At 42.7% G+C, this 23,043-nt stretch overlaps 1 protein-coding gene across 1 annotated transcript in view; it reads left to right on the forward strand.

The window, feature by feature from the left end:
- The window catches only part of SH3PXD2A (SH3 and PX domains 2A), a 338,878-nt gene that overhangs the window by 161,303 nt on the left and 154,532 nt on the right, over nucleotides 1-23,043 (forward strand). The window contains exon 5 of the mRNA XM_036734422.1: nucleotides 9,231-9,322. Within this exon, the coding sequence (XP_036590317.1) occupies nucleotides 9,231-9,322 (92 nt within the window). The remainder of the gene's footprint in view (nucleotides 1-9,230; nucleotides 9,323-23,043) is intronic.

Below are 23,043 nucleotides of genomic sequence, written 5' to 3' on the forward strand. Positions count from 1 at the left end.
ATTGCCAAGGACAGGGGAAAAGATATTGTAGAAAGCGGTGTCGTAAGACCCAATTAACTGAAACTAGAAGGGAAAATAACAAATGAAACAAAATGGAAGAGCTCTTCCAGCATATTTCAAATCATCCATTCCCATCACCAATGCTAGTATGGCTACATATTTATATGCTGATTTTGAAATATCCAAATATGAGGAAGTGGAAGTAGAACTCAATAAAAATAAATTTGGGAAAAATAGCTGGACATACAAATATGTGTGGAAAAAATAAGTGTTGGAGGTGACAAAATTTTAAAGGCACTTTGAGGTCAATTTCCAAGATATTCATTATATCTGTGGTACCACCATTCACCCCATCTTCCATGTTTCAAACTTTATTGTTATTTTTTACTTCTTCCTCTTCTTTTCCTCTCACGTCTAATTACCAAGTACTGCCCGATTGCATTTCTTCTGTCTGTACCTTCCTCTACATTCCTGTCACCACTGCCCTAGTATAGGGATTAAGGGGAGATGGAGGATGGGGAAGGGAACAAGCATTTATTAAGTGCTTATCGTGTGCCAGGCACTGTGCCAAATGCTTAATAAATATTATGTCATTTGATTCTCACAGCAGCTCTGGGAGGTAGGTACTATTATGGTTGTTGCTTAGTCATTCAGTCATGTTGGACTCTTTGTAACCAGGATTGGGATTTTCTTGGCAAAGATACTGGAGTGGTTTGCCACATCAGTCTCCAGTAGATAAAGGCAAACAGAGGTTGACTTGCCTAAGGTCACACAGCTAGTGAGTGTCTGAGGCTGAATTTGACCTCAGGTCTTCCTGACTCCAGGCCCAGGTGCTATTTTCCTCATTTTATAGTTGAAGAAACTGATGCAGCCAGAAGTTAAATGACTTGCCCAGGGTCACAGAGTTAGTGTTTGAGGCTGGATTCGAACTCAGGTCTTCCTAACTCCCAGCCCAATCCTCTATCCACTGTGTCACCTAGCAGGCCCTCATTACTACATCTCTGGACTGATGTAATAACCTATTAAGTCTTCCTACCTGTCTAACCCCTAGGAATCTTTCATACAACTGCCAATTTAATTTTTCTTATGCATGGATCTGATCTGGTAATTCCTTTTCAACAGTCGTCAGTGACTTTCTCTTCCAGACCTTGCGCTTTGCTCCCTGACACGTACTCTTTGATCCAGTGACACTGGCTTCCTGGCCATTTCACGAACAAGACACTCCATCTCTGTGCTCTGGCCATTTTCTTTGGCTGTCCCCCAAGTTTGAAACTCCTCTGTTCCACCTACTGACCTCCCTGGCTTTGTCGCATCTCAACCCCTCTTAGTTTTAGTGCCTTCCCTCTGTTAATTATTTATCTTGTATAGAGCTTGCTTTGTATATATTTGTTTGCATGTCGTTTTCCCCACTAAATTGTGAACTCCTTGAGGACAATGTCTTTTGCCTCTTTTTTTATCCCCAGTGCTTAGCACAGTGCCTAAAACGTAGTAGGTGCTTAATAAATGTCTGTTGATTGATTGATCTTGCCCACTGAGCAAAATTCATACTCCTTTGCCAGACAAAGTCCTCCATACTTTTCATATCATCCTGCCTTTCTAGCCATATCTCATAGTATACACATGACTGCCTTCCACATGTTATGTACTCCAGCCAAACTGTACTACTGTCTTCTTCCTGAATGTGCCTTTACCTGGCTTGTCTCTGTGCCTTAAATAGTCTTTCTCTATCTCTTTGCTTGTTGAATTCCTACTCATCTACAAAAACTCAACTCAAATGCTTCTTCCTCCATGAATCTTTCCTAGGCTTCCCTGGTCTGTAACAATATTCCCCCATGGGCAACATAGTACTTTATTTTACACCTCTATAATGATGCACTTGTAATATTGTATGCTGCAGTTATTTGTATCTTATTTCCCGGCAAGATTATAAATGGTCTGAGGGAAGTGACCATGTCTTACCTAAACTATCTGTTCTTCCCCACCCCCCCCACCCCGTGCCTAGTACAGTGCTCTGTTCTTGGAAGATGCTTGTTGATAAATGTTTGCAGAATGAATGAAATGTGCACACTGAAGTTTGCATTCTTATTAGCCAACTTAGATTGCTTAGAGATCAACAAACATATCTTTCCTGTGTCAATTCCTCTGGAATGATAATAATAACTGACATTTATATAAGCCTTCAAAGTATTTTATATGATATACATTATCTCATTTAAGCCTCTCAACAACCCTATGAAGCAGGTACTGTAGGTTTTATTGTCAACATTTTGCAGATTAGAAAATTAAGGCACCAATCTATAAACACGCTGCATGGATCAGAATTGGGATTTGAACTGAGGTCTTCCTGACTCTGGTGCTTACATTCCATACATTTCACCACTTTCCTGAGTCGGGTGGGCAGTGTGGCCCCTAGAAAGTTCATGGTGCTGCAGGTACCTATATGATTGTTGAAACCATCCCTGAGCACAGGGCAGCCAGCTATATTCTCAGAGGACTAAAGATGGAAAATCTGACTGGAAAAACCCAACCTTTCGTCTCTCCCCTCTATTCTGGCCAACCATTCACTCCCCTTCACAAGTCTGTTTCAAAACCCAAACTTTCACTATTAATTTTAAGCATGTATGAAACAGATTGGCAGGTTGTTGTGGAAATATCCTGAGCACGGGCAAGAAGGATTGTTTTATATGGCACTTGGGGTCTGCACGTCTATCAAGTTGGGCTTCAAAAGTATTTCTTTAACTCCATAAATTAATTTAATGGGCAACATGGTTATGCGGTTAATATTTAATGGTTCTGTGGCCACAACAAGGTCACGACTTTCATCTGACGGGAAATTGCAGGCCTGGAGAGGCCTGTGCTGAAGGGCTTCAGGCGGCAATTTTATAAGCTGCTCCATTTGCTTTGACTCCCTCCTTGAAGTACATGTTTTCCGTGTTTATCCAGGTGATTTAGAAAATACACTGGAGTCAGAGGGAGTTTTTTAGTGCCATCTACTCACCTTTTACCTGACTAATGATGCTTATGTGTTCCATCCTTTCCTAGGGAGTGTGGCAAGAGATATATATTTTCCTCTTTTTTTCCAACTACTTTAATTGTTCCTATTTCAATAAATATGCATTATAGGTCCAAATGGCTTTCTTGATAGGGGAATTCAGAGACCCTGTATTTTTAGAGTTGGGCAAAGGTGGCAAGAGAGGAACCAGGAGATAAAGGTGCTTGGAGACCTCTCTTCCCCCTAGACTTAAGCTAGAAGTGAGGACTTTAACGAGAGCAAGGAATTTACCTTTTGGGACCAACCTCCCTAGGTGGTTGCACTCACTTCCTGGCTCTCTAAACCATGATCTTTTTCAATCTCCTATGGCAGCTAATGCCATTTTCCTCTTTTCTATGTGGCTTAAGTTCTCATTGAGGGAGAGTCTGTGTCAGGGGAAGCCTCAGAGACATAGTCAAATTAAGGGAAATTGAACTGGTTCTTGCCTGCCTGGGCCTGAGTTTGGGAATCTCCCAAATACCACCTCCTAAGTTCTTTGTATTGGTAGTTACCTCTTATCCTCTGCCTCTACCCTCTCCCATCCCCCAACTCTCCCTTGGCTCTGGTCTTAAGACAGAGATTTCTATTGCTAGGGACTTAACTCTGTCCTTGAAAGAACTCCAGCCTTGCTCAGGCAAAAGACTCCTTGTCTGGGTTAGTTGCCTTAAGACCTATTTTCAGGTTGTCAGAAAGAGGCTTGTAGTGGAAACAGACATCAATGTGGCAGTAGATCTCCAGTGGAGTACTCCAGGGATCCATGCCTGACTCTACGCCATATAACATTTTTATTGAAGACATAGATGACATGGTCATCATAGCTGCAGATGATACAAAGCTGGAAATGGCTAGTTAACACACTACATAACAGAGTCAGGATCAGCTAAATCTAGTAAGATTAATTCAGTAGAGATAAATACAGTCTTGTACTTAGTTAAAAAAAATTCTCTTCATGGGTAAAATATGAGGAGGCATAGTTTTCTGAAAACTGTTCTGAAAAAGATCTGGAGATGTTAGTCAGCAATGTGATAGGGCAGCCAAAAATTTTAACACCATCCTGGACTGCATGCGTTAAGAGGGGCACTGCTCTAGGAAGAAGGAGATAGTGTCTTACTCTACTCTGCCCTATGCAGACGTCATCTGGACAATTGTTTTCAATTCTGGATACTACAGTTTAAAGAAGGTGGGTAAGATGGAGATGTCTAGAGGAGGACAACCAGGATGATGAAGGGTCTTAAGTCCATGTCCAGTGGGAATGGGCTGAAACAACTGGGCATATTTAACCTGGAGAAGAGTAAACTTAGGGGAGGACATAGTTGCTTCCAGTAGTCTTTCAGGATATGAAGGGCTGCCCTACAGAGGAGAGATGAAATTTGTTCTACTTGACCCTAGAGAGGCCAAATACCAGTAGCAATGGGTAGTCAATAAGCATTTTATTAAGTGCTTACTGTGTTCCAGGTGTTATGCTAAGCACAGGAAGAGCAAAACAGTTCCTGCCCACCAGGATCTCACATTTTAATGGGGGAGATAACATGCAAACAACTCGGTATATACAAGACTTTGTACGTAAATACAGGGTAAATTAGGGGCAATCTCAGAGGGAAGGTTCTGGCATTAAAAGAGAAGTTGCAAAGAGGCCATTTTCTGGCTTGATGTCAGATAAAACTTCCTAAAAATTAGAACTGCCCCAAAGAGGAGCAGGCTGTCTGGAGAGGTCCCCGGGGTTCTTCAAGTGGAGTCTAGACTACCATGTGTTAAATCCATTACCGTGGGAATTCCTTTTCTGTATGAGTTAGAATACACGGCTGTTCACTTCCCTTTCTTCTTCTTGAACTCTGTGATTCTGCAATTAACCACAAGCCTCTGGTTTTCCTTCCTATTTGATGACATCTGTATTGGGCCAGACAGAGGGAAACCACTGTGACAGTTCATAAGATCATAGGGTCTCTAGAAGGAAGAAACTTTAGAAATTAAGTAGCTCAGTCCCTTCATTTTAGATAAGAGGAATCTAAGAGGTGTTAAATGATTTGCTCAGACGCATAGGTAGCAAGTAGCAGGGTCAGGATTTGAACTGAGATCTTCTAGCTCCAAATCTAGGTTTCTTTCCATTACATAATACTGCCTCTGTTTATATGTCTAGTTCATTCATACTTCCCAACTAGTATGAGCATAGGAGACAAAATAGGAGTACTTTTCAGGAAGAATCAATTTCACCTCAGACAGACAGGTTTAGCTACAAGAATTTCAGGATATTGTATGAGGCCTTATATATACAATACAATACACACCTAGCTAAATCATACAAGTGCTTACCTCACTGTAGGTTGGCCCCACACTGAGACCAACCCTAAATCTATGCTTCTGTGGAACAGGAGCTCTGTGAAGATTTTTTAATGCTAGAAGAAATTATTTCTTTGATTTATGTGTGCTTTGTAAAATAGGAATCCTTTTCCTCCTACCTCCCAATTAACTTTCTAAAACTCCAAATTAAAAACCAAATGTACATTTGTGCCTAGGTGAGACTTTATAAGGTTGTTAAAGGCTAGGAAATCAGGGGCCATGTTTCTTCTTCATTTCTGCGCCAGTGTCTACCATATTGTTCAGTACATGTTGTTCGACAAATGTCTGCTAAAGTTGAATTATTTGCCAGTAATTTTTTTTTGGTATGAAATGAGGTTTAATTTCCTCTATTTTGTTCCAAAGTTTTAGTGTAAAGAAACTGTGAATTAGAGTTTGTTGGTCTTATCCACAAGTTTGCTGCAGTGTATCAACAACAACATGATACAAATTTCTTAAATATTATTGGACTTTTAGTAGTTCATTTTGCATACTGCCAAGCAGATGTAGAACTATGACCTAAAGTTAGGGATATTTATAATGACCATGCCCCTTATTCTGGCCTGAAACACTTTGATAGGATACTGGTTTCAGGAGGAGGGGATGTGAATTTTGAAATGGACACATTCTAACTGGTATCCCTGGCTGGTCCATGCTTTCCCAAGTTTCTGAAGACAGGAAGTTCTCATTTTCCCTATGAGACTGAATTCAGGGGCAGACCCAATAATAGACACTTAGATACCACCTCCAACCTCCTGCTTTTTGATCTTTTTCCTCTTCTGGGATTAGGGACACAGGATGCCCAGGTTGGTGTGGTGACCCAGATCTCAGTGTCTCCAAGGAATAGAAAAATGGTTTTTCCCTGCTTTTGACTGTAGGGAAACACAGAAGAAACCTGTTCAGTCATTTTTCAGTTGTGTCCAACTCTTCACAACTCCCATTTGGTGTTTTCTTGGCAAAGATACTGGCTTGGTTTGCCATTTCCTTCTCTAGCTCATTTTACAGATGAAAAAAACTGAGGCATACAGGGTTAAGTGACTTGCCTAGGGTCACACAGTAGTGTATGAGACCAGATTTGAACTTAGGACTTTCTGACTCCAGGCCCAGTGTTCTATCCACTGTGCCACCTAGCTGCCCCACAGAAGAAACTAGCCATAGGAGAAGCTTGGGTCAGGGTTGTCCAGTGTCAAACTATGAAGTATCCCACCCATTCTTGCATACATCGTGATCCAACCCCCTCATTACCTCATCAGTGGGTTTTGTCCATAGAGCTCTCTGGATGGGGAAGAACCTTAGAATCATCTAGTCCAGCTTTTCTTCTAGTTGAGTAATCTTTTTACCTTCCCTTAATGACTTTGGAATCAAAAACACCTGAGTTCAAATCCTGCCTCCTTATATTTACAAGCTGTGTCACCCTGGACAAGTCACTTAATCCCTCTCGGCCTCAGTTTTCACATCTATAAAATAAGGATAGCAATAGTGCCTGCCTCTCTCAGGGTTGTTAAGAGGATCAAGTGAGATAATATATATGCTGCTTTGTAAACCTCAAAAGCACTATGTAGATATTATATCCTAGCATTATCATTATAATTATTCAGTCTCTTTAGGATGTGTATAACTCATGGAAATTTTTTCATATTACTTCAGTCCTCTTAAAGCCCCTGGGAAAAATCAAATGCACTAGTTAATTTTGTAAACGAATTCGTACTAAAGTATTACTGACTCATAATAGTTTAATATGTTACTCTAGTCAAGGATATTTATATTTTTGCAAGGGATAATGCTATAATTAGAGAACTTCTGGCATCTGACGAGTGAGTGAGTGGCCACCTCTGAAGAAGGTTGATCCTAGAGCTAGAGAAAAAGACATTTCATTTTTCATGTGTTTTCCTTTCTGAAGGAAAGACTGACTCCTTGGGCACCCTCTGTTGCTCATTTTCTCCAGCCAGATGTGGTAGAAAGAGCCCTGGGTTGGGAGCCAGGAGATCTGAGTTCTAACTTCAGATCTACCACTGACTAACCCACTGGGCATAACCTTGGGCATGTTCCTTACCCTCTCTGGGCCTCAGCTTCCTACATTGTAAAAACTGAATAGGTTGAGCCAGGGGATTTCAAAGGACTCATCCAGTCCTGATATGCAGATGTGCTCTGGTGGTCGCTCTTTTCCCCTTAATAATGGAATCACCGACTCTGGCCGATTCCCTTCAACAAGGAGTGATTTTAGGAGAGTGCCCTGGGAAGCTACTTTGTATAGGTTTTATCTGGGATCAGAGTCCCATTTGTCTGCAAGAATGAAGGGGTTCAGTTGTCTTTTCCTGTTATGGGGCACTCTATTTAATAAAAACTCGGCGGCTGTTCAGCCAAAAGGCGTCTTTGTCTGAGCTGAAGATCCAAACTCATCATTGTTCTCTTCTCGCCCCCTTCCCCCAGAAAAGAAGCCATCTCAATCTCCACAAAGAGACATTCCGTTTTGTCCCGAGTTTGATTTTAATTTTAAAACAGCCTGTTGCCTGCTGGGGTTAGTGGTGGCCAAACAGATGGTTGGCACTTTTTCCTGCTTCCTCCAAGACAAGAATTCCCTCATTTATGCTGAATTGTAACACACATTGACTCCCACTCCATCTTTCACTTTGGCATAGACTGTCTCCCTTTTATGCATGCAATGTACTCCTGCTCCCTTCCTCTGGGTAGAATCCTTACTTTCCTTCAAGGCTCAATTTGGGTACTACCTGTCCTTGAATTTAATTATATGTTAATATCTTATATTATTGATATATTATTATGTATTATATATAACACATAATATATTATATAATGTAATATTTAATGCATATAAATATATTATTAAAGATACTATTTAAATTAAATATATAACTAATATGTTATATGCTATATAATATATTTATATATTAACTATTTAAACATAATTGCTTTCCTTTGTCATCTCATGTATTTTATTTTGTGCATTTAAAATTATAATTCTGTGAAGGCGTCCATAGATTTCACCAAATTGCCCAAGGGACCTAGGACACAAAAATGTTTTAAGAATTCTCATCTATGAGAAGTGGATCCTTTCCTGATTTCCCTAATAACTAGAGTCTAGTGGTTGTTTCTTCCTGCCTCATATTATCTTGAACTTAGGAACAAAAAAACCCAATTATTAAGCACTCCTGTGCCAGAGACTATGCTAAGGCCGGGGATACAAATACAAAAAAAGCAACACAGTTCCTGTTCTTGTGGAGCTTATGTTCTATCTAAATTCTATGTCTTCCCTAATAAAATGTGTGCTCCTTGAGGGCAAGGACAATTGTTGGGTTTTCCCCCCCCATTTTGCCTATGTATTCCACATCCATCACGACATAGGGGGCTTAACAAATGCTTTTTGAATGTCTCCTTCCCTCAAAGGCTCAGATTACAGTCTTGGCTCTGCCACTTAACTAGCCACTCTAGGCAACTCCCATTAGGCCTCTGAGCCTCAGGAAAAAAAGGGCTAACAATATCAGACCAGGCTAATTCACAAAGCTATTTTGTGGACGGAATGAGATTTTGTGTTTAACACTCATCTCTAAATTCTGAATTTTAAAAATTCTAATTATTTAGTGTATTTTAAATGGTTTTCCCAACTATATTGAGAGGTCTCTGATGATGGGAACAATGTCTCTAATTTCTTTATCTCCCCCATCATATAGTCAAGGCTTGCCCCAGAGTTGACGTCCATTAAGCGTTTGGTGGCTGGTGATGGCCAATGTTCTCCATAGGCCGGCCAGCGTTTGGTTCCTGGCAAGGTTGACCTTACTTAACTCCTGTAACTCTTTGCACCAGGTTCTTCTTTCATGCCCTTTCTTGATTTTTTTTACTCCCCCAGGCACTTGTCCGCCTGCCCCCTCACATCTCCCAGTGTGATGAAGTCTTTCGGTTCTTTGAGGCCCGGCCAGAGGACGTCAATCCCCCCAAAGAGTAAGTACCATGACAAGCCCTTCCTTTGATCAGCTCTGTGGCTTCAGAGAGATACCAGAGTCCATTCAGAGCAGCCTGGTTTGTGGGTTGGAAGACACTCAGTGTGTCTGGTTGTTTGCAGATGTTCCTGGGGAAGGTAACAACAAAGGAAGAATGGCTCTTGATCAAAACAAGAGAAGGGGGAAGAAAATCCAGACAAACCCCAGCCTACTCCTTCCTGGTTCCCTGCTGATAGAACTAATTAGAGAGCTTGTCCTGTTTATTCTTCTTACCTCCTCATCAGCCAGGGGTCATTAAACCTCTAGGAGTGAGTGGTGGGCCCAGCAGGAGAGGAAATAGGGTTCCTGAAAAATGGCTATCAGTTGTTAATGGGTGCCTCAGCCTGCCGGTTGAGTCACTTTGGGCTCTGAATGTCCTGTCTAGGACGACTTCTGGGAAAGGAGGGATGGAGTTGGATGGAATGCTTGTTTGGGAGGCATCTTCTAGTTTCAGTCAATCAACAGCCTAATGTGTGCCAAGCACTGTAGAGAAAGTGTGGAAAATCTGGTCCTTTGGGAGTTCAGGGATCCTGCTGAGAAAGAAATGCCAGTCACCATCAAACCCTGGCTGTCCCAGATGCTGCAGATCTAGGGCAGAGAAGGCTGGAGAAAGATTGTAATTATAGGGTTGTCTTTTGCCTTATATTATTTGACTGTTGACTCCTTGGATGTGTATTCATACACACATGCATGTACATACACACATGTATACATCTGTATATATGTATGTGTCTATATAGGCACACACACATACACACATATACATATGTAATATACCTGCACACATATATATGTGTATAGATATATACACACATGTGCACACATGTATGTATGTATACACATATATATGTAACTTTCAAATCTAGGATTAAAGGAGAAAAAGGACAAAAGTCGTCATAAAAGATTCAGTTCAATAATTCAATTAACATTTATTAAGCACTTAATATGTGTCAGGCACTTCACTAATCTCTGGGGATATAAATAAGAAAAATAGATAAAATAGACAATTTCAAATACTTAGAATTAAAAAGCTTTTACATGGACAAAGTCAATGCAGGATAAGAGCAGGAGCTATCAACTAGGAAAAATCTTTGCATCAAATATCTTGGGTAAAAGCCTGATATCAAGATGTATGGGTAATTGACACAGATATATAAAATCAAGAGCATTTCCCCAGTAGACAAGAGGTCAAAAGACATGCACAGTTTTCAGAAGAAGTGCAAATGATCAATAACCATATGAAGAAATGCTCCAATATTAATAAGGGAAATTCAACTTAAAATAACTTTGAGGTTAACTTCATACCTATCAAATTATAAAAGATGATGAATAGTATTTCAGGGGTTTGGGGGAGACAGACATATTAATATATCTGTGGATTTTGGCATGGACCTAGATAAGAAAAGTTACTGAACTATTGATGCCCTTTGACCTAGCCACCCTACTCTGACATAAAGGAAGTCCTTATATGTATATGAAATATTCATAGCAGCACTCATTGTGGTAGCAGAAAAATCCCCTAAAATCCAATAGGTACCCAACAGTTGGAATATGGCTGAACAAATTGTGGTATGTAAACATAATGAAATATTATTGTACTATGAGAAATGCAAAAACAAAGAATCAAGAGACACTTAGAGAGACATGTATGGACAGAGTGAGGTAAATGAACCAAGAGAAGAAGCACAATCACCACGGTAATTTAAAGACAAGTGGGGTGGGAAACTCTAAAACACCTCAGAATTCAGATCAATGCAATCACCCCTCTTGACTCCAGAAGACACCTCCTGGTTGGCAGAGAGGTGGTGGACTACAGGCGTGGCATGAGACATACACTATTAGACAGTGGTCTATATGTTGATTTCTGTTGCTATCCTACACTGTGTCACAAGAATAGGACATATTGAGGATTGGGAGAGTAATTAGGAAAGGATGGTCATCAAGGAAAAAAAGCTTGAAAAAGTGGAAATGGGAAAGGTCTGGTATTATGATTTCCTAGGAAGGAGGTAATGAGGGCCTCAAATAGGAAACATTTGATCAGCTGACCAGCAAGTCTTTATCAAGTAGTCACCATGGGCCTCAGCCGCCTTTTAGGAACGATGAGGGAGAAAAGGAAAAAAAAAACTTGTCTTCTTCTCTCTTAAGCAGAATTTGCAGCCTCTGGCTTGGGAAATTTAGTTTTATGGGGAGGCCACAAGTTCTTGGCAATGAGAGAACAGGAAGTGGTCTCATAGGTTTTCCCTCCCTTTAGTCCCGAGCTGGTCCTTGCCAACCTAGCACTTCTCAGGTAGAGGGTGATTACCATGGGGAGAACCAATCCCATTGGAGACAGATGGTGGATGTGAACTGATTCCATGCAAATCAGAGGATCCCCTATTAATTGAGATGCATGTATATAGTAGGAAAAATGGTGGACCAATGGGCACCTGGGTCCTAGCTTTTTTCTACTGCTAATGAACTAGATGTCATTGAGCATATAGCTTTGTGTCTGGGCCTCAGTTTCCACATACATAAAATGGAGGTAATAATTCCTGACTGAGTATTTTTTATGGGACACTTTGTTAGTTGTATGAGATGAGATGTGAAAGTACTTTGGAAGCTATAAAGGGTATTAGAATGCCAGGTATTTTTTTCCTTCTATTAAAAGTTGATTATGGGGACCCCTGCTGCAATGAAATCTCAAGAGGACTACATATTCTATCTCGATGTACTAGTTACAAGTGGATTAATTAAACAATTGATTTTTTAAAAAATCTTGTACCTCAAGGGTGTAGACAGTCGGGGAAGGGAAGAAGGAAAGAAAGAAAAAGGAAGGAATGAAAGGGGTACAGAGGCAGAGAAAGAGAAGCACCCTATACAGAGGAAAGCTGGATTCACTGGGTTAGATGGACACTACTCTCCTTTCGTAAAACTTGTTTAACACCAGAATTATTCTGTTTCCTAGTAAGTGCATATTTTTAGATGCCCCCGATGTGACTAGAAGATGAAACTTGTGGGTTCTATTCCTGCTCCCTTTTTCCTACTCCACTAGTGCTTATGTGACCAACCTTCATGGTCTATCTTTTTCCTTCCTTCATCTGACCGTTCCCATCCCCACACATACACACAAGCACAAGCACACGAACATAAGTATCCCATGGAGGGAAGGTAAAAAGAGCCCTGGGGGAGGGTGACAGGAAAGTCCAGCAGCTGAAATCTCCTGGGCCAGGGCCGCTTTGACCTTTAAGGTCATTAAACATTTTGAAATCTCGGGATGCTTTCACACAGTTATGAGTCTTTCTTTCTTCTTCCATGACCATCAGTATTTGTGACCCTCAGGAGCTAGGGTTTTCTCCTGAGCTTGACTCTGTCACTTAAACTTTGTATCCCCAATGGAGCTGGGAATTTCCAGTTTAGAATTTCCTCCTAGCGCTTTGATGGAATATGTACTGATTAAGAGGCTCTGTAGTGGGTGCTCACTGAGACTTGGTAGAGGGGGTAGTTGAATGGTGGGTGCCTCCAAATAGAAGCATCTAAAGGAGCTTACAGTCTCTTTCCAATCTCCTATTTCTGCATACTGCGGTCAAGTCAGAGATCAAATGTCACCTCCTCCACGAAGCCTTCCTTGGTACTCTCAATTGGAAGGGATTTCTACCCCATCTACTTTCATAGCACTTTATAATCCTTTTATTCACTTCTCATATCTTACCTCCTTTTAGTGCATAGCTTATCACTGCTTACTAGTATGGACTCTGTCGTGTTTTCTTTATCTTCACACAGTAGGGATTTTATTAAACAATGTACCTTTAATGAATGAATGAATGAATGAATGAATGAATTCCAGGCACAGGAGAGGAAGAAAACGCTGTTTTTTTATATTAATCATAGAGTTTCAGAGCTCACAATCCTTTTAATTCACAGAGGGGAAAATAGAGCCAGAGTGCCTAAAAGGCTTGCCTCTTAGGTCAGACAGCTAGTTAGTAGCTAGCAGAGTAGTATTAAAACCCAGATCTCACTAAAACCCATTAAATTGAATTAAAATAAATACTAAATTATTTATTAAAAATAAATATTAAAATAAATTAAACTAGAATCTCATTAAAACCACAGCACTCACATGTCACTTGAACAAACCATGCTACTACAGCTGTAGCCTCTCTCTCTGCCCCCAGCAGAAGCACTTCTAGCCACTTGGTAGCCTGGGTTCCTACCAGATTCTTTAATGGAAGGGGAGATGCCAGTTTTCCCTAATGAAGCAGGTGGCCTTAAAAAGCTAATGCAGAGAGAGTATTTGGGTGGTCCTTGTCTAAAGGAGAAAGAAGTGATGGCATAACGATTCTAAGTAAAGATCTGGTCCTCTGTTGTCCTGATTCTCTATTTGAAAACTGGATGAAAGGATCTTAGATCTAAAGCTGTCATTTAGTCCAACTCCTTCTTTTTACAGATGAAGAAACTGAGGCCCAGGGAGTTGAGTGATTTGCCAAAGGTCAAACACAGAGTAGGTGGGATTGGAGCTCAGATCCTCTGACTCCAGGAGTTAGTGTTCTTTCTTTCTTTTTTTAAATATCATTTTGAATTTAACAAATATCAGCCAGCATGAACATATCAATATCCAAAGAACAGAAAAAGAGGATTGTAAAAGAAACCGAGTATCACCTATAGCCCATTTTTAAAAAGTGTGTATTAAATTTAGCATGATAATACCCATGCTGCCTTGTTTCTGTCCCCTTCTGAACTTCTTTCTGTTTTATCTCTGTGTTTTTAATGTTTTGTTGATGATCTTGTCTTTCTTTTGAGCCAGTGTTCTTTTCCCTGTACCACTGCAATCTCATCAATATGGATGTTCCTTTCCCTCTTGCAAATTATAGTTGATCTCCCTCCTCCTGCACAATTCTTGCCTGTGTCTTTCCATGAATCCTCTGTAGAGGATTTATCACATATTCTCAAAATCTGTTTTTTCAGATGTTGGCCTCGGGAGCAGCTCTCATCTCTTATTTCTGGTCCATCATCTTTTCTGGTCACATGTGTTCTTGATGCCCTATTTGTTCCTGAATGAGGGGCAGCCTGACAGAGAAGGCAGAAGAAAAGGTGGAATGCCCCAGAGATCAGATGGAGAGACTTGGCTGGGGCAGTGTGGAGGAGGGAGTGTAACAGGAAAGTTAGGAAGAGGAGTGGGACGAAGTGGGAGGGGGGGGATAATGAGGTTAGGCTTGACAAATTGAGTTTAAGGTGCCTACAAGATATCTAATTTGTTTTGTCCAATAGGAAGTTGGAAATTCGAGACTGGAGGCCAGGAGAGCTATTAGGGCAGGACACATAGATCTGATAATCAATCATCTGGATAGAAAAGCTAATTGAATCTATGGGAGGTGACAAGATCACCAAAGGAAATAGTGTAGAGGCAGAAGAGGGCCCAGGACAGAGCACTGGGGGCATGACCTGGTGTGCACCTGATGGATGAGGGTCCATCAAAGGAGACAGAAGAGCTGTCAGACTGGTGGGAGGAGAACCAGGAAAAAGCAGTGCCATGAAAACCTAGAGAGAAGAGAGTTTCAAGCAAAAGAAGGTGATTGACAGTGACGCAAATCACAGAGTGGTCAAAATAGCCAGATTGTGAAGCTAAATGACAAACAGAGGAATTTAAATATTAATTAGAGATAATAGAGAACTACTGAAGTTTCTTGAGTGATATGATCTGACCTGTGCTTGAAGAATATCAGTTTGGAGGTTGGAGGAAAGAAATATCATTAGCTATTTGAAGGAGGGATTGGAGAAGGAAAAGGCTGGCTAGAGGAAAACCAAATAGGAAGCTATTTTGACAGTCCCAGGAGAAGTGATAAGGGCATGAACTGCTGAGGTTGTGATATGAATGGAGAGAAGGGGACAGATGTGGGAGGGACTTTTGTGTTCTATATTCCAGCACCTATAACAGGGGCTTACACATGATCATTAGGGGCTCAATATATGTTCAACAGATTGAATTGCATCAAATTGACCTTCCCAGTAGGGATGGGAGTGTGCTGGATCTGGTTAGATTCTCACTTAGATTCTGAATTGGTCCTGAGGGTTCTAGAGTCTCAGTGGCCACAGAGTAGAATGAGGACAATAGCAATGACCTTGTCCCTGGGAGCAGTGTTCGGCCCTGGCAGGGTGGTTCCTATGGACTTCCCCATCAGCCCCTGCCTTCTCCAGTTTGGTAGCCCAGCATTTGTTGCTATGTTAGCTCCTCTCTAGAACTTGGAGGAACGTGTGTGTGTGTGTGTGTGTGTGTGTGTGTGTGTGTGTGTGTGTGTGTGTAGGTGTGGACCCTTGTGTTCCATCCTCTATTAGAGAGGTCAGAGAAATGTCAGCAAAATTTTGACAACTCCTTCCAGATTTTATCCTTTCTGAATGATAATGACTATAACAACGACAACATTTATATCTTTCTGCAGCTTCCTCAGACTCTGCTTTCAGGCATTCTCAGTTTCTCTCCTTCACTGTCTTTCCCTCTCCTGATACCTTCTCAAATACAAGCCCTGGATCAAATAACAGTGTGTTTGGAGTCAAAGGAGCCCCTTATCAAATTATCAAAGCCTTTCAATTTAATTGGAATTTCACAGATAACCCCAGAGCCTCTTTCAAGTGTCCAGCTCCAGCGGGCCATTGAGAATTCATTTGGAAGGGAGGTTTCCTTTTTCAGGTCAGCCTGGTGAAGTCTCCCTGTGACCACACCGCCTCTGGGGTGTGCGTGTGCTACTCTTGGCTCCCTCGAGCCAAGGTCAATTTACTTCCTTAGAAAGTAGAAGCTTTCTTCTTGAGTTTCAGCTATCGTTGTTTAAAAAAAAAAAAAACAATTGACTGGAGTGCAGAAAAGATGTGCATTTATAGAAACCTTTGATGTGCTCCGTCCTTATGCAAGTTCCCTTGTAGTTTTATGTGACTTCTCTTCAGACCCAAAAACCGTTGTCTGATTCCCTCTCAAGTTGCCTCTTTGGGCTTCCCAGGACCTGCCTGCTGCCAGCACCTCAACAACCTCAGTGATTTTCTATCTGGAGCATTTATATTGACTTTTGGTTTGAGTTGCACTTGTGGGAGGCCTGAACTCCTGCCTCTCCATAAGACTGAAAACCCAATGTGTTTTGTGCCCCCAGCAAAGAGAAAGGGAGGGGGAGGGAGAGGAGGGGTTGCTAGAAAGAAATCACGTATAGGAACCAACCATGGTCTCCTTGGAACCTCCCTAGTGTAATAGGATGATGGGAGGTGGGGGGGTGCTGAGTCAACTCAGCCATCTTAAGTGGAAAAGGGATCTAAGAATATTATCTCTAAGAGGGGCCTTTGGAACCTCAGAATTAGGAAAATTAGATCAGACTAAAATCCTCTTAAGGGCAAAGACTGTTTTTTGTTTTGTCCTGTCTTTGTATCTCCAGAACCTTGCATACATGAGGCACTTGATAAATGCTTTTTGAATTGTTAACTCATAGATTTAGAAGAATCCATATACATCATTTTTTCTGTCTTCTTTTATAGTTGAGAAATCTGAGGACCAGAGAGGGGAAATGATTTGGCTAAGAGCACATAGCAAGTTACGTGTGGAGTCAGTTAGGATCTGAATCACCTGATTTCCCATTCAGGATTTTTTCATACATTCACACTGATACTCCTATATGGTCATTAACTTTTTTTTTTAACGTTTACTTTGTTTGATTGTGGGTGTTCAAGGGATCTATGTAGCTCCAGGGGACAATGGTGATAAGGTCTTTTTCTACTTGCCAGAAGGGTTAGAAAAATCAAAGTCTGCCCTGCTTCATATAGGGCCGAGTGAATTTCTGGAACTTTTGGTCCCTCTCCAGGAAGAGATTCAGTCTACAATACAAGCACCTTCTTAAAAGGGGTCACTTAAGCTAATGTCATAGAGTTATGTATGATGGAGTTATGGATGAAAGGAATGAGTATGCTTTGGGATGTTACTATCCTGTGAGAGTGTCTGCTGGTCTCTCATAAAACCACTTCTCCTTTGCCACCCCCTTTTCCCATTGGAGACAGAGTCCAGCCTGGAGACTCATAGACTTATTCTGACAGCTTCACTGTTCTTTCTGAGTCTCTGAGCTTACTCTATGTGGCCCTTGTTATACTTAGTGCTTAAGTAAAGGGTGATCTGATGTCCTTTGATAATGGGCAGAGTTAGCTGACTTTAGAAGCCCCTGGGTGGTTTGCCTTATTATACTCAAGAGGGTCTCCGTATGGGAGAAACAAGAATTAGGTGGAATCCCTCCCCTCAGGAGCTCAAGGTCTAGTCGGGGAGCTCAGATAGAAAACACACATACAGACACACACACACACACACACACACACACACACACATATACTCGCGCTCGCTCTCTCTCTCTCTCTCCCCACACACACCTAAAGTTCAGCAAGAGACATTTATAGTACAACTGTCATGAGGCCATGTATGCCCAGTGCCAGAGGGCAACCAAGTCTATCTATGCTGGAGATGCTCCCTGAGGGCTTCTGGTAAGATCCTCCATCAGAACAGAAGCTTCCTCACTGCTTCCAGTTGTGGCCCCCATCTCTTGCCCTGGAGGCCAGTCCCTTCTCTCCAGTTCACATTTCTTCCTGCTGAAGTCAAGGCTGCCCAGTTGAGTATTCTGGTTAAATTCCTCACATTTCCTAGGAGTTGCCCAGCCTGCAAAGCAGGTTTTGTTCCCCAGGCATTGGGGGCGCACAGAGCTCGCCTCTGTTGTGCCCAGAGAACAATGACATTAATGTTCCTCCGGCTGCCCCTGGTACCATCTGGGAGAAGGGGAAAGGGTTGAAGAGGGCAAACCCCAGGAGTTCTTGCCAGGAAGATATTGTTTCTACCCCCTCTACCTTGGGCAGCCTTGTTTAACCTCAACTGGCCTAGTTCTATATCTGTCTGGGCTAGCCTGCCCCCGAGGGAAAGCCCATGCTTTCTTCACTCCCCCTCCCTCCCAGCCCTGGAGTGGTGGGTTCTCAGAAAGCCTGTATGTCTATTCAGCCCAGCACCAGAGAGGGAGAGTGCCGACTCAGGAAAGAAATGAGAGGGATACAGAGAGGAGGATAAAAGGAGGCTTTCAGGCCCGAGAACTTTTAGAATTGAAGCTTTGGGGGGAAAGTGTAACAAGAGGGGGTGAGGGGAGATTGGGCCAGAGCATCAGATTGATGAAGGATGCTTTGTGTCACTTCCAAAATACAAAAACCAGGACACTCTGGGAGGAGGAGCCTTTGGAGGCTGAAGTGAAAGAGCAAATCTCAGGCTGAAGAATTTCTCTTCAGTCCTTGTCCATTATGACTGCTCCAGAATGTTTCATGTACTGAGAGGAGGACTCTGGCTGATTTTCGTGTTGATTGCCACCTGATTTCCCCCTCTTCCTAGTCAGGGTGCAAGTTCTATAACCAGGGAGAGTAGGGGCTGCGATATGGCTGCTGTGTAGTGAACCTCTGCTTTTCCTCCTCACCAACTATGGGAACGTGGCTATAGTTTTCTCTGAGTATAGGGAAGCTATAGTTTTCTCTGTATGTGGGGAAGACAATTTCTAAGAGGAGAGTGTTAGCCCCTCCAGCCCCCACGTAGGGCCTGGGCTTGGGTAGCATTAGGCACACAATGTAGCTGAAAAACAGCACTGAGCCAACTTGAGGAATTCTAGTGCTAGCTTTTCATGAGCTTGCTGTATGACTTTGGCCCTTCTCTGGGCCACAGTCTGTAAAATGGGGCAGTCAGACAAAGTAACGTCTACATCTAAGGATCTAGTCCTGTTCAGATGTTCTACGTTCTGTTCTAGAGGGTTTAGACTTGGATGGGAGAAAAATTGCATCTTTTTTTTCACTTACTTCTAATTTAAATTGAGTGTTTCTTCCAGTTACTTACAAATATTATTCTAAGAAGGGGTCCGTGGACTCCAGACTGCCAAGGGCTCTGTAACACAAAAGAGGTTAGGAAACCTTGGTTGAGGCCAATTCGCAGAGATAATACCCATGGAGGTTTCTGCAGGAATCCTAGACTATAGGAGGCAATGATAAACTTTGAGGTTGATGTTAGGGTGACTGCTTTGTTTTAGCTACATTCTAAGGCTCATTAAGAGAGATCAGAGCTAGTAGTACATACAGGCACATTAGGTCAAGCGTGAAGGCCCTGGCTTCATCTGTTTGCTGATACCTGAAGTCTTGTTTCCCAAATAGCTAAAGCCTTTCATTCCACACGGAGGACCTAGAGCCGATAGTTGCTCCCAGGAGTCACAGAAAACAGGTTTGGTGAGGATGGGTGGGAGTGGGACCAAGCAAAAAGGTACCGAGCTCCCCAAGGCTCAGGAAGGGCAAGCTGTCACTGACCCCTGTGTTCTTTCCCACATTGGGAAGCTCTTACTGTATTTGATTTTTGTAACAGTTTTGTTGGTGACCTGCCTAGGCCAAGCAGCTGTGACCAGCATATGTGGGGGCAGTGCTGCAAGGGGTGTGTGTGTGTGTGTGTGTGTGTGTGTGTGTGTGTGTGTGTTGGGAGGACAGTGAGATCCAGGGTCAAGTATAGACTGCCCAATGAGATACTGGGGCCAGCCATCTGGACTGAAGGATTGGAGACCAAGGAAGGAGGCTGGTCTAGGTACCATTTGTGCAAACATGAAATCCAGAAGGAGGCTGCCTGTTCAGCGGAGACACCTGTGAGTAGAACACTGAAAAGTTGCTGGATCGATTGGCCCAGGACACTTGAAAATAGCCTACCTAAGTCCTGTCAAAGAGCTGGGGGCTCCAGGAGGCACTGTAAGGTGCCATTTTGACTCTTGTTTGCCTAAAGCATAAGTTCATGAAAGGGAATGATGGCAGATAAGACTGGCGGAAGGCCTTTAATACTAAGCTAAGAAATTTAAACTTTATCTTCTAAGAAGTTGGAGCCATTAAAGGCTTTTGAGTAGGGGAGTGTCATGAAAAGTGAACTTGGGGAAGATTACGTTGGCAGAAGGTACAGGAGGGACCCGGATGAGAAGAAACCAGAGGTAGGGAGACGAAGCAGAAAGCTATCATAACTATCCAGGTGGGTGATAAAGGGTGTGTGGGCTAGAAAGGCGACTGGGGGATAGAAGAGGAGGACTAGATCTAAGCAACATGGCCTGGTAGAAAGAACACTGATTTTAGAGTCACAAGATCTGAGTTTGAACCCTGGCTTTGCTACTTGTTACCTACATGACCTTTGGACGTGTGATTTCGTGACTGTACCTCAACTTCCTCATCCTTAAAATGAGCAGGTTGGACCTGATAACCTTCCAGCTCAAAATCATTGATCCAGAGAGGCTTTGGAGTAAAATATATGACACTTGGCAACTGAATGAGGAAAAGGACAAAGTCAAAGGTGACTCATCTTAGGACTCTAAAGTTTCAGGTCTGTATCATTGGGGGGATGATGGCGCCATCAGCAGAAATAAGGGGAAGGGGGAGGAGTGAGTATGATGGGCTTGGGTTCATTCATTCATTTAACCAGCATTTATTAAGTGCTTTGCTCAATGCTGGGGGTGCTTCGACAAACAAAATAGCCCCTCAAGGAGCTTACGGTCTATTTGGGGACAACAGTACAGACATGGAAAATTGAATATAAAATATATGCAGAGTACCTTTGGGAAAAAGAGTACTAGAAACTGGGGAGGAGGGGAGGGATCAGAAGAGGCTTCCTATAGGAGGAGGCTGTACCTAATCTGAGTCTCAAAAAGAAACTAGGGATTCTGTGAAGCAGAGGAGGGAGTGTGTTCCCTCTTGAATGCATTGCTTTTGAGGTATTGGTGGGATTACCTTGGAGGGTGAGGACTAGCACACAGTTCAGAATGTGTGTCTGGGGCTCAGAAGAGAGATTAGGGTTAAAAATAACAAGGTATTAATTACCAGAGTCCTCCTGCTGTGTTCCCATGCAGTGCCATAGACTCCTTCACTCTTTCCTCAGGCCCATCACCCAGTGTATGAATTAGGGGTTCTTCCTGACCTGCCTTTAAAATGAGTAGCATTAGAATGTAGGGGTTCCCTTTTACTGGAATGAGTTAGCCCCTGAAATCTAATCATTCTTCCCCTCTTCATTGGGAGTACAGTGGACATTGCCAGGTTTGGCCATGTGGCTCACCTCTCTCCTTGGGTGGGCCAGTGGTGAGGCAGTTTGGGGTTAGGGTAGATTGGGGAGAAATCACTGTGTGTCTCATATTAGTGGGGCTTTGGCTGACTGTGAGGCCCATTTTTGCTCACTGTGTGGCTCTGATCAATTCCCAGTGAAATGCTTTCACTGAACTCTGTTCCTCAGGTTCTTTCTTTTGGGGATCCCCCTCCCATCATCTGGTCCCTGGAGAAAACCAGGGATGCCTGGGAGCTTTGTCCTCCCAGCTAACCTCTGCCACTGCCTGGCAGCCACATAAACAGACTCTTTGTGTTAAGTTAGGAGAGCCAGTGGACCCTTCTGAGTGTTGGGTGTAATTGCCAGGAGAGTGGTCCAGGCATACAGCTTTATGTTAGACGTCTTCCATCCTTTTCGACTTGCACTCCTGTATGACTCTCATCCAGTGGTTTTCCTTCCACCTGGAAGGGCCTGTCTGGAGGGTGCGTGGGTGGTATCGGAATGCCCACAGGAAATGGTACTAAATCCACTTTAAAAGGGACTCAATTCTGAATGGCCTTTTAGTACCAATCTGCTCAAAGGAGGAGGCAGGCTTCTTAAAAGCTGTGTCTGTTTTATTATGTGGACCACTGCACAACACCTCACTGTCCTCCCACATACCCACACCCACATATATATACCACAACACCTCCTCTGTCACCCCAACCCTTCCCCACCCCCCAAATCATAACTTTGACTTTGAAGCAAGACTTTCTGATCAGGCCAGTTTTGTGAAGACTTCTTTGCAGTTCAGAGAAACTGTTTTGAAAGTTATTCCTAGGAACATAGATCTAGAGCTGGAAGGTGACCTTAGAGGCCATCCAATTCCAAGCCGTTCCTTTTACAGATGAAGAAACTGAGGTACAACAAAGTGAAGTGACTTCCCCAAGGCTACGCAGTTCATGGGGCAGCTGGGTGGCACGGTGGCTAGAGTGCCAGCTCTGGAGTAAGGAAGACCTGAGTTAAAATTCAGCCTCAGACACTTACTAGCTGTATGACCCTGGCAAGTCACTTCACTTTTTTGCCTCAGTTTCCTCATTTGTAAAATGAGCTGGAGAAGGAAATGGTAAAACCACTCCGGTATCTTTGCATCTTTGCCCCCCAAAACAAACAAACAAACCCCAAATGGGGTTATGAAGATTCGGACCAATCAACTAAACGATAACACACAGCTTATAAGGGCTGAGGCAGGATTTGAACCCATGTCTTTGTGACTCCAAGTCAGCACTCTATATTTATTTCCTGTTGGCTTTATTCTAGAAAGACTGAATATAAGCCTGCGAAGCACACTTTTATAGTAAAGAAAGGCTTAGATTTCAGTTCCTTTTGGAGAATAGCTATGTTCTCAGGACTCCTGGGAAGAAGGAAGAGGTTGAAGGACATTGGTAGTTACTATAGGGGAGGTAGTTACTGTATGGGAAGGAACTGTGGTTTAGAGAGGTTACTTGGCTGTTGTCACACAGCGGGTCTTCAAGTTCTCTGCATGTTGCTGTCCTGGCAAACAATGTGGCTAGGTGGTTAGAATCTCCATTGTCAAGCAGAGCTGGGCTGCTCTGGTGCTGCATGTGAATGAGGGTGGG

This window comes from Trichosurus vulpecula, chromosome 8, assembly GCF_011100635.1.
Source record: "Trichosurus vulpecula isolate mTriVul1 chromosome 8, mTriVul1.pri, whole genome shotgun sequence".
Lineage (NCBI taxonomy): Eukaryota > Metazoa > Chordata > Mammalia > Diprotodontia > Phalangeridae > Trichosurus > Trichosurus vulpecula.